At 45.7% G+C, this 12,209-nt stretch overlaps 1 protein-coding gene across 2 annotated transcripts in view; it reads left to right on the top strand.

Annotated features, from left to right (window-relative positions):
- Positions 1-12,209, top strand: part of LOC135206626 (dnaJ homolog subfamily A member 2-like) — a 172,147-nt gene that overhangs the window by 134,080 nt on the left and 25,858 nt on the right. For both annotated transcript variants that reach the window (XM_064237966.1, XM_064237965.1), the window contains one exon: positions 5,977-6,158. In XM_064237966.1, coding sequence (XP_064094036.1) covers positions 5,977-6,158 — 182 coding nt within the window. The remainder of the gene's footprint in view (positions 1-5,976; positions 6,159-12,209) is intronic.

Below are 12,209 nucleotides of genomic sequence, written 5' to 3'. Positions count from 1 at the left end.
GCTCTGGCGACGGCGAAGAGGGTTAGCGAAATTCAAGTCATAAGCAAGCATATTGGGTTCAAGGATCATAGTGCAGTTTGTTCCTTAAGTCCTACGTTCTTAGCAAAGAACGAGAACCCTTCCTTCCAACCTTGGCCGAGGACGTTCGAGATCAAGGGGTTGTCGGAGCTAGTGGGACCTGAAGCTGAGAGAGTCCTGTGTCCTGTCAGGGCTCTCAAGTTTTATTTGCAGAGAACCAGAGCATGCAGAGGTTCTTCGGAGAACTTGTGGTGCTCTGTGAAAAAACCAGATCTTCCGATGTCGAAGAATGCACTGGCGTTCTTCTTAAGAAATACGGTTAAGGAAGCCCATGAAAAGTGTAGTGAAAGTGACATGGAGCTTCTGAAAGTGAAAGCCCACGAGTTGAGGGCTATTGCTACTTCGGTGGCTTTTCACAAAAATATGGCAATCAAAGATATTTTGGGCGCCACTTATTGGCGAAGCAATTCGGTGTTCGCTTCACACTACCTGCGGGAGGTGAAAGCAACATACGAAAATTGTTACTCGCTCGGACCATACGTCGCTGCAGACACTGTTTTGGGGGTGGGGCAGGAGGTAGCGCTCATCCTATCCTTTAATGGTTTAGGGGAGTTTTTAACTTGTGTTATGGTTGTGGGGTTGACCGCCTGCGGCGGATCTCCCTTCCATTAGCTTAGTCTATGTGGGATACTTTTGGTAGGCTACGCCAGGTGGTTTGGTTTTTACTTCGTTGCCCTCATTTGTATGGTCAATGGTCTAGTCACGTCGTGGTCTCGCCCCTGTTGACAGATCATCTGGAGTGCAACCAGCTATATAGGTCTCTACCTCGCTGGCAACTCTAGTAGCACAAGCAGACTTACGCGGCAGTAACCACGAAGTCAGCTATGCTAAACAGGTAAGGAATCAAGATATCAATATCTGCATATATGTTTCCTAAAATCTTATATTCTGTCTACTCCCACCACCAAAGGTGGGATTCAGCTATATATATATCTGACAGGTAAGTTTCATGAACAAAATGATATTGTAATGATACAATTAAGTTTGTTCATACTTACCTGGCAGATATATATAATCAAGTACCCACCCACCTCCCCTCAGGAGACAGTGGAAATAAAAAATTATGAAAAGAAAATGGGAATGATTCCTGATACCCGCCTCCCAGCGGCTGGGAATGGGTACTAACCACCTGACTCCCACTGCGTGTGTCGTAAGTGTTTAAATTTCTGTCGGATTCGGAAAAATACAGCTATATATATATCTGCCAGGTAAGTATGAACAAACTTAATTGTATCATTACAATATCATTTTTTCTCTGAGTGTTCGGAAACTATGTACAGTGGTCCCCCCGTATTCACGGGGATGCATACCAGATGACCCCCCGCCGCAAATGTTTAGAATCTGCGAATAATTGGAATCCCTATAAAAACACAGGAAACTCCCTTTTTTGGTAGGCAAAACTCAAGAAAAACCCACTTACAAATTTTTATACCTGATTTTTATAATATTTTTTTTTTTTACGAAAAGTGCATTTATGATGAAATTGATAAAAAAGAAAGAAATTTCAGGATATTTCTCATAGAAAAATATTGCGAATAAGCAATAATTGGTAGATATGGTCCAGAGAGAAATCTGTGAATTGGGAGAACGTGAATACGGGGCCCCCACTGTACTTCCATGTTGGCTCAAAGGTGATTGGTATCTCAATATGCTATAGTTCCTGTAGGATTGCCCAGAGACTCTCCTTTGGCTCTCACTTCTCTGTAGGCTGCATGTTTTGAGGTAGCCTGAGCAAACAAGAAGTTGGGAAGTGGATCACCTGTTTATGGTGTTTTAGACATGGACTTGCTGGTTGGAACTGTTATGTAGCAGATCATGAACACTACCTCATTCCTCTTCAATGAGACATGCTCCTTTCAGTCCCTGCATCTAAAGCTTGCTATACATTTGAGTCAGGTTTTCTAACTAAAGGGCATGGAGCATTCTTACTCAATAAGAGTAGTCCGTGCTTGGGAGGAGCCATGAACAGTCTTGCCCACTTAAAAAGCTGCAGCTTCTAGAGTAGGATGTGACTATTGGGCTATGTAGCTTAACACAGGTGCCTGATGAGCCCTTGGGGAAGGCCTAAGACAGGTCTCATCCCCAAGATTTTTGCGGGCCATGTCCTCAAGACTGTCGTGTTGATGAGTTGCACAGCCTTTCAATCTGTACTTGCTCTTGGAAGGTTTGGAATCCTTCCTGTTCTCATTTCCAGATTTGTGGGAAAAACTCAGAATAATCCATCAGTTTTTTATGAGAGATTTGAGAATTTTTCAACACCTTCCTTAGACCCCTTCATTGGGGATCCTGATGAGGTGTGTTTGTGCCCATGCAAGCCTTATGGTAATATCAATGGCAAATCAGACCTCTTACGCCGAATGGTTGGTGTGTCACTGTAGGAGTGGTAGGCATATAAAATTGGTATCCAAGGTCACCCTTTCTCTCTAGCTTTGTGAAATGGGTAAGAGGCAGGCAGTTTGTCTTGCGAAGAGGACTGTTGTCCAGCCTGAGTGAGAGTTCATGAAGCCAACATTGTTGTCCCTTCCCAAGGTAATGTGGGCAAGAGTCTGATGGTGCCCGACTGCCTTCACCTCACTTTATTGTAGGAATGTTCCCCACAAGTCATAGGACACCTTTTTCTCAGGACCTTTGATGTTTGCTTAACAGATTATGTAGTCTTTCAAGCTTTTTACTAAAAGCATCTCATCTAAGGTACCCTCCTTCCTCTGGAAGGCAGCCTGGTTTAGTATGTGCGAGATTGGCCATGATCCTGATAGATGTTGGGGTTGAGCATCCCGTGTTAAGGGTTTGGTTGGCTCTCCTTTTAAACAGGGGTGGGGGTTTTATGGCAGCAGTGACAGTAAGCTAAGATCTGAACCAACAATTTATAACTGCACTAGATTTTAACTTCCATAAAACCTTGTGATCCCATTATGTTCAGAATTTTGAAATAAAACCTTGTGATCCCATTATGTTCAGAATTTTGCAATCCTTGTTTCTGGCTCAGTTTCATATCAACCTCATGTCCTTTGCTAGGTTTCATAGTTTACAGGAATCATTGGTTAAACAATGAAAATAGGGAGAAAGTTAGCTTTCTAATTGTTAGCACACAACTGCTTACATTACCAATATTTTCTACATTCTCCCCCAAAAACATCCAGTCATATAAACCTGAATAATGATTGAATGTAGAAATTAGATTTGGAAAAAACAGTCTCACATAAAATGCAGAAAAAGAATCATGCTAATATCTGGGTTGATCAGTTAAGATTTGAAGAGTTCTCATTATGTTGTTTATTGCAGCTTCTCTCTTGGGTAGATACGCTTAGGTAGTTTCATCCCGGACCTCATCATGCACCACCTTAGGCCTTAAAAGAAAAATTAACTTAAACACAGGTCTCTTAGTTATTTCCCGAGTTTTACCCTTACACAAAACTGCGCCAGTAACTTTTGGTAACTCATTGGTCAATGTTTCTTGAACAATTGCCATAGGATATTGGCTGGCTTTTCCACACTGAATCACTTTGTAAGGAAGACAAGGATCAGGATGGAGATGGCCTGGACAGTTTGGCAGCAATAAGAGACAATGACTTCTTGTTAATAGACTTGAACAATGCTTGCTTTCAGATCCCAGTCCACTCTTTGTCCAGGAAGTTCATTTGCTTTAGTCTAGGAGAGCAATCTTCCAATTCAAGGTCCTTTGCTTCTGATTGACCATGGCCCCTCAGGTGTTCACAAGGGTCTTTGCCCTGGTCTCATGGCTCATGCTCAAGGGATTTTCCTGTTGAGGTACCTCGACGGCCGGTTGGTCTTGACAAGCTCCAGGGAGAAACTACTTTAAGACAGGGATCACCTTCAGTTTCATCGGGAGCTAGGCATAGTAGTAAACCTGGAGAAGTCCATTCTGGTTCCTAGCTAGAGAGCTCGTTATCTGGGTATATGGATGTAGAATATAGATATAGCAGGGTCGAGAGTTTTTCTGTCATGCCAGAGGTTGGAGAAGTTCCGGTTGGTGGCACGTTCTTTCTTGTTACAGACCGAACAGCCAGCTCAGTGGCAAGTCCTGGGGATTTTGTGTTCTCTGGAGAAGCTGGTCCCTCTTGATCACCTTCACCTTTGCTCTTTACATTGGAGACTGAAGGACTTTGGTTTCTGGTGGGAGATTCCCCTCTGCAGAGAGTTCCTTTGTCAGAAAAGTGAGGAGAGACCTTCATTGGTCATTGCATGACTAGAATCTCACGGTGGGAGTCCCTCTGCGTTCACCTTCTCCAGACTTTCTCCTGTTTTCGGATGTCTCCATCAATGGTTGAGGTGCTCATCTGGACGATCTCCTTGCCTCGGGTATTTGGAGTTTAGAGAACAAGCTGCTTCATGTTGACATTTTGGAGTTGAAAGCAGCTTTCCTAGGTCTGCGGGAGTTTGGGAGAGGGTAGAGGGCCATTCCTTCGTGCTGATGTCAGACAACACCACGGTGATCGCCCATGTGAACAAATGTAGGTCTTGTGTATCGTCAACTCCATTCGATGACAGTCGAGGTGCACCAATGACTGATCAACAACTCTGTGGAGCTCTCCACCAGGTACATTCCAGGCAAGAGGAATGTGGTGGCCGACAAGCTGAGTCATCGGAACCAAATCCTGGGCATGGGGTGGTCTCTGTATCAGGATGTGGCAGACAGGCTTTTTCATTTTTGGGAAAGGGCTAGGCTATACCTCTTCGCTACCTGCTTCAAAGGAAGCCGGAGGTTTACTGTTCAGTGGTCCCGGATCCTCTTGCTCTAGTAGAGGACGCCTTGCAGCATCCTTGGGACAATCTAGAGGTGTATGTCTTCCCTCCGTTTTGCCTGATCCATCAAGTTCTGAACTGAGTAATGAGTTCTCAAAATCTCAGGATGACCTTGGTGGCACCTCTGTGGCCTCAAGCGGAGTGGTTCCCTTACCTTCTGTCTCTTTTGTCAGAAGTTCCAAGAGAAATTCCCTCATGGCAGCAGCTCCTTTGCCAACTTCTATTCATGGGTGGAAACTATCAAGTATCTCCTCTGAGCAAGAGGTTTTTCTCGAAAGGCTGCAGGCCAGATGTCTGGCTATATCAGGAAATGTTTGTCAACAGTTTACCAGGGAAAATGAGCAGCCTACTGTGATTGGTGTCATTGACGGGGTTTGTCTCCACTCAGAGCTGCTGTTCAGTGGATAGGGGGTTTTCTGATCTTCCTCAGTGAGAAAGGTCTTTCTGTTTCAGCTATCAGAGGCTACAGAGCTATCTTGGGCTTGGTTTTGTGCCTGAAAGGCACATGGACATCTCTTCATCCTGGGAAATCTTCAGGAGTTTCGAACAGTCCTGTTCCCCAAGAGAACTCAAGCCTCCTGCGTATGAGCTTTCTCTAGTCCTGAAAAGTCTCACTCGAGCTCCATTGGAGCCCCTATATCTATCATCAGACAGGGATCTGACTCAAAAGATGGTTTTCAATTGTCAGTCCTATCAGTGTGGTTTAAAATGATGCAGGCCTCTTAGGCTATTTTTAGTAGTGTAAACTCCTTGCACCATGGACCTAAAGGACATGAGAGCTTTGCATTTTTACGAAGATAAGTAGTTGACATAGGTACAAGGCCTTTTTAGGGATAATTGTATAAAAGGATTTACTAAAAGAAAATTACAGTTTTCTTGACTTTATATATGGGATTGGTGTGAGAGAGGTTTTCTCTTGTTACCAAGGTGCTGTCCAGCAGGAAATTAATTCATAAAATGAATTTGCCTTTGGTAAGGGTAGAAAGCAAGCATTACATAAATGTAAGTTTTGATATTTTGTAGTTTTCAGGTGATTGTGTTTACCTACCCTGTAGGTGATAAAAAGACAAATTTGGTTTCCTGACTTTATCATTGGAGTTGCTGATTTTTTTTTTTTTTCCTCTCCCTCTGCAGGTGAGGTGATTAATGAAAGAGATCGTTGTCAGTCATGCCTAGGTCGCAAAGTCACACAACAAACCAAGATACTGGAAGTGCACGTAGACAAGGGAATGAGAGACGAGCAGCGTATTACTTTCCATGGTGAAGGAGATCAAATGCCGGGAGTAGAGCCTGGTGATGTAATCATTGTTTTGCAGGTAACTTTTGTGTTTTGTGTTTGGCATGCCAGTATTTTTCCTTTTTTGTTTGTAACTGAGAATTTATAACTATGTGGATATAATTGTCATGTATGACTGTAGACGTGGCAGAATGTTGGCTTTCTTTGAACACCAAGTTCTGATGACTTCAGAAAACGGGACAACACAAATTTGCGATTAGTATCTTGTATTGGATGTAAAGGTACTATACAAAACTCTGATAGTTTCGCAGTCTCATCTTGCTTATGGCATACAGTCCATTTTCTCGAGCGAGAAGTGTGTGGGGCGGGATTTGTGTTGGTAGCCCCGATGAGAAAGAAAATGAAGGTGGGAAAGGAGCCTTTAGTGAGGGTTGAAGGTGTGCTACTGCTTCTTGGGCAATTTCCAAGAATGTGCCTTTGTATAATAACTTGAGTGCAAACTGAACAATATGAAGGGTCTGTCCTAGCCAGCTGGGCGGCTTAAAGTGTGCAGAATGACAGTATGCGTCAGCCACTTGGTGAATGTATGCACCAGTAAGTAAATGCAGGTTTTAATGTATGACACTTACCTGGCAGGTATATATATAGCTATATTCTCTGTTCCACCTGGCAGAAATTTTCAAAACTCGCGGCAAACGCTAGTAACCTATTAGTAGTTCAGGCAACCACCACCCGTTACCGTGGCGCTAGCGCTAGGAACCGTTCCCAATTGGGCCAGATTTTCTCTGCCAGCCGAACCGGCAACATTGTTGGTGGTTCCCTGCTAGAATTTCATTCTCGTTGCTGACCTGATCTTGGATTTTGGTATTGTACTCGGAAACGTTAGCTTGGCATTCGCTTTGGATTGTTCATTAAAGATGTCTGATACTGGAAGTATGTTTAGAGTGTGTGTAAAAGAGGGGTGTAAGGTAAGATTGCCGAAAGCTTCGGTCGACCCTCATACCATTTGTAAGAAGTGTAGGGAGAACTTTGGTGTACTTGGGAGAATAGATGCATTGAATGTGAGATTTTATCAGAGAAGGAATGGAAGATATTTATGAAATATGTTGAGAGACTTGAGAAAGATCGTGTAAGGAGATCTGTTTCTCGTAGTGAGAAGTCAAATTCTTCTAGTAAAAGGAGTGAATGTATTTCCTCTCCAGCTCCTTCTAATGTAGAGTTGGTAGTTCCTTCTCCCCAGGTATCTCCTGCGCCCGCTGCTGTATCGGAGGAGGCGAACGATACAAATATTGTGAAGGTGTTCGCTGCCCTTGCGTCCATGGGCGACCAGATACAGCGACTTACAGATAGAGTTAGTGCTTTCGATGTCAGTGAAAGTGTAGTGGAGGGGGCGTCTGATCGTCTCTCTCGTGCTCCTAGACCTAGACCTCTGTCAAGCTCCCAGACCCAAGGGAGAAGGCATGTCGACAGTCGAAGGGAGGCGAGAGAGGTTTTGTCACGGTCAGGCGTCCCTTCGAACAGTCCTGTTGCAAGTTCCCAGGCTGTTGCAGTTCGCCGCAGAAAAGGCGTAACTGGGAAGTGTGCGTCCTCGGAAGGTTCGACTTCCGAGCGAGAACGTCGGTATGCAGTGGTGTCTCGCCCACTCAAGAGGACGTTCAGGACATCAACGGCTCTCGAGAGACAGGCGCAAGATAGGTGGGCTTGGAAGTAGTTCCTGAGGTTGTTTGTCATCCTCGGAAGACGGGGAAGCAGTACCGATCAAGAGGAAAAGGATTTTTCGTACTAGAGAGGACGCAGGACGCACTGGCGATATACGTCCGTCTCGGCATGGTATTTCCATGGGAGATTCGCCTCCATCTTCTTATGTATCCTCCCCTCGTATTTCTCCGTCGGGTAGAGTACAGGATCGCTCTCCGTTAGGTCGCAGTCCAGCTCGTAATCCTCATCCTTCGTCGTCTACCATTCAGGAGGATGGTACGAAGCATTTCTTACGGGAAATGCAGTCCAAGTTGGCAGTGCTGGTGAAGTCATGGGATGCTCCTGAACAAGCATCTTCGAGGCGTAAGGACGATTTCCTTCCCGTTAAGTCTTCTAAAAGGGAAGACAAGGACGCGTTCGCCGAGGACGCAGGGCGCACTGGCGCTAGGAGGAAAATAGTTTCGGAAGAAGCAGGACGCAAACGTCAGGACGCGGGACCAATGGTGGACGCAGGACGCAGGCAGCAGGAAGCAGGCGTGTCTATGATGGACGCAGGACGCAGGCGGCAGGACATCGAGAGGCGGCAGGACGCCGACGCCTCGGTAGCCGCAGGACGCAGGCGGCAGGACATCGAGAGGCGGCAGGACGCCGACGCCTCGGTAGCCGCAGGACGCAGGCAGCAGGACGCTATTCCTTCAACGAAGCGTCAATACGAAGAGGATTTACAAGACATTTCTTCAGCAGAAGAAGAATTGGAAGTAATTGAAGAAAAGAATACGGAACCTTCTTCAGATTATAAGGTTCTGACTTCACGTCTTATGGCTGTTTTTGAGGGGGAATTTAAACCGACAGCTCCGTTATCCCCCTTATCACAGTTTTCCAAGACTAGGACTCCAAAGAAGTCCTCTTTCCTTAAAATGACGATGTCAATTTCGGCGAAGAAGGCCCTTCAACGGGTGAATGACTGGATGAAGGAGAAGAAAGAAGCGGGAAAATACTCTTTTGTTTTTCCTCCCAGACTAAGTTGGCTTCTAAATCAGGAGTATGGTACGCTACTGGAGAAAGTCTAGGCCTGGGAGTACCTGCCTCCTCCCAGGGGGACTTCTCCAGTATAGTAGACAGCTCACGCAGACAGGCGTTACAGTCTGCCAAAGTCTGGTGGACGTCTTCAGAATTTGACCATCTATTTAAAGGGATTTTTAGGACTTTCGAAGTCTTCAATTTCTTGGATTGGTCTTTGGGAGCGCTAGCGAACTCCTTAGAAGAAGAGGATTCGCAGGACTTAGAGACAGCTAAGAGCATTATGTCCTGCATGGATAAGGCTCTGAGAGACGGAACGAATGAACTGGCTTCGTTATTCACAGCAGGAGTACTTAAGAAGAGATTGCTGTTGTGTTCGTTCGCTTCAAAGGGAGTTTCTAACTCTCAGAAATCGGAGTTACTGTTCTCTCCTCTTTCGAAACAGCTGTTTCCTTCAGAGGTGATCAGGGATATAGCTCTCTCCCTTTCGCAGAAAGCCACTCAAGATCTTCTTTCTTCTTCAGTTAAAAAGTTTTTACCAACCAAGTTGGTGAAGAAGACTCCAAAGGATACTAGGCCTTCGCAACAGCCCTTTCGAGGAAGAACATTCGCTCGACCCGCCTTTAGGGGTAAGAGAGTACCCTCGAAAAGAGGAGCCAAGACCCCCTCTAAAGAATGAGAACTCAGTCCTCCAGACGACAGTGGGAGCCAGACTTCAAGGTTTTTGGGAAGTTTGGCAGAATATGAAGGCGGATCCCTGGGCTGTCAACGTAGCTCGGGAAGGGTACAAGATTCCTTTCTTGAAAAGACCTCCTCTCGCAACATCTCCGAGAGCCCTCGGGGCAAATTACAACGATTTAGAGAAGAAAGCGGCTCTGTGGGAGCAAGTAGCTTCCATGCTAGAGAAAGGAGCCATAGAACCTGTTCTGGATCACGAATCTCCGGGATTTTACAACCGTCTATTCCTGGTTGCAAAGTCCTCGGGAGGTTGGAGGCCAGTGCTGGACGTAAGTCAACTGAATCTTTTCGTAGAAAAGACCAAGTTCACTATGGAGACGAACGATTCAGTACTGGTAGCGGTACGTCCAGGGGACTGGATGGCGACTCTGGACTTACAAGACGCATACTTTCATATTCCGATTCATCCAGGAAGCAGGAAGTATCTAAGGTTTGTGATTCAGGACAGGGTCGTTCAGTTCAAGGCCCTATATTGCTTCGGCCTTTGTGAAAGCCCCCCTCAAGCTGTTTCCACGAGGATGATGTCCAATGTGGCGAGATGGTTACATTTTTTAAGAGGGATCAGAGTGTCTTTTTATCTGGACGACTGGTTGATAAGATCCCAATCAAGAAGTCAATGTCTGGAGGACTTGAGTCAAACATTGGACTTGGCAAAAGACCTAGGTCTGATAGTGAATATGGGAAAGTCTCAATTGGAGCCCCAACAACAGATAGTTTATTTGGGGATTCAGATATCGGCAGTGACTTTTCGGGCTTTTCCGTCCCCAGAGAGGCAAGCCCAATGCATTCGGAAGGTGCAGGACTTTCTAAAGAAAGACCGATGCTCTGCAAGAGAGTGGATGAGTCTACTGGGCACACTCTCTTCGCTAGAGAGGTTCATTTCTTTAGGAAGACTGCACATGAGACCTCTTCAGTTTTTCCTGAAGGATTCATGGCCAAGAAAAGTGCAACCGGATTCCTTCCAGTTTCTAATTCCGGCCGAAGTTGGAGGAATTAAAGTGGTGGCTAACTCCAGGCAGGTTAGCAAGAGGATGTCGCTTCAGCAGAAGAACCCAGACCTCGTCTTGTTTTCCGACGCGTCGGACGTTGGGTTGGGGAGCGACATTAGGCCCTCAAGAGGTGTCGGGACTTTGGAACAAGGTCGAAACAAAGTGGCACATAAACAGGAAGGAACTGATGGCAATTTTCTTGGCTTTGAAGCACTTCAGAGAGTTGATTCGGAACAAGACAGTGCAGGTCAACTCGGACAAACACCACGGCTCTGGCATACATCCGGAAACAAGGGGGAACTCATTCTTTTCCCCTTTACGATCTGGCAAAAGAAATTCTGCTTTGGGCGGAAGAGGAAAAGGTCGTGATACTCACCAGGTTTATACAAGGAGAGAAGAACGTGGGTGCGGACCTGTTGAGCAGAAGAGAGCAACTTCTCTCGACGGAGTGGACGTTGCACATGGAGGTTTGCCAGAGCCTGTGGAAGTTGTGGGGCCGTCCGGTAGTGGATCTGTTTGCGACAGCCAGAACAAAAAGGTTACCAAACTATTGCTCTCCGGTTCCAGACCAGGAAGCAGTGGCGGTCGACGGTCGTGCATTCCTGATGGATTGGTCGAACCCTAGATTTGTACGCTTTTCCTCCGTTCAAGGTGCTGGGGAAAGTGATGAAGAAGTTCAGGGAGAGGAAAGGAACGAGGATGACCTTAATAGCCCCGTTTTGGCCGGCCAAAAGTTGGTTCACAGAGGTACTGGAATGGACAGTAGATACGCCAAGGACTCTTCCTCTAAGAGTAGATTTACTCAAACAACCCCACTTCGACAGGTTTCACAAGAATACCCTCGCTCTGGGTCTGACTGCGTTCAGACTATCGAACGTCTGGTCAGAGCGAGGGGATATTCTAGAGAGGTGGCCAGTGCAGTGGCTAGAGCCAGAAGAACCTCCACAATCACAGTGTATCAGTCGAAGTGGGACAATTTCCGGAAGTGGTGTAAGAAAAGGAAAGTGTCTTCATCCAGTACCTCTGTGACTCAAATCGCAGATTTCCTTCTATACTTGAAGGGATTACGCTTGTCAGTTTCGACAATCAAAGGTTATAAGAGTATGCTAACCTCAGTGTTTAGACACAGGGATAGACATCTCGAATAACTTAGACCTTAGAGATCTGATTAGGTCGTTTGGTACGAAGAAACAATCAGAATGCAGGCCACCTGCTTGGAACCTTGATGTGGTCTTGAAGTATTTAACTTCTGGCAAATTCGAGCCTTTAGAGGAATCCTCTCTGAGAGATCTTGCTAAGAAGACTATCTTTTTAGTAGCATTGGCAACTGCTAAAAGAGTTAGTGAGCTTCAGGCCATATCGAAGAAGGTGGGATGGAGACATGGCAATGCAGTGTGTTCATTCCAAGAAGGTTTCTTGGCCAAGAATGAGAATCCAGATAATCCTTGGCCAAGATCCTTTGAAGTTTTGGGTCTAGCTGAATTGGTGGGTCAAGAGCAAGAAAGAGTTCTCTGCCCAGTGAGAGCGTTGCGATGTTATATAGAAAGAACAGGAGTTATCAGAGGGAAGTCTGATGCTCTGTGGTGTTTCAGTAAAGACCCCACTAGACCCATGACGAGAACGCTCTAGCCTCTTCATGAGAGAGTTAATTAAAGAGGCTCATATGTTGTGTGAAGAGCAGAGCT

The sequence above is a fragment of the Macrobrachium nipponense genome, chromosome 31 (genome assembly GCF_015104395.2).
Source record: "Macrobrachium nipponense isolate FS-2020 chromosome 31, ASM1510439v2, whole genome shotgun sequence".
NCBI lineage: Eukaryota > Metazoa > Arthropoda > Malacostraca > Decapoda > Palaemonidae > Macrobrachium > Macrobrachium nipponense.
This window is presented reverse-complemented; position numbering and strand designations above follow the sequence as displayed.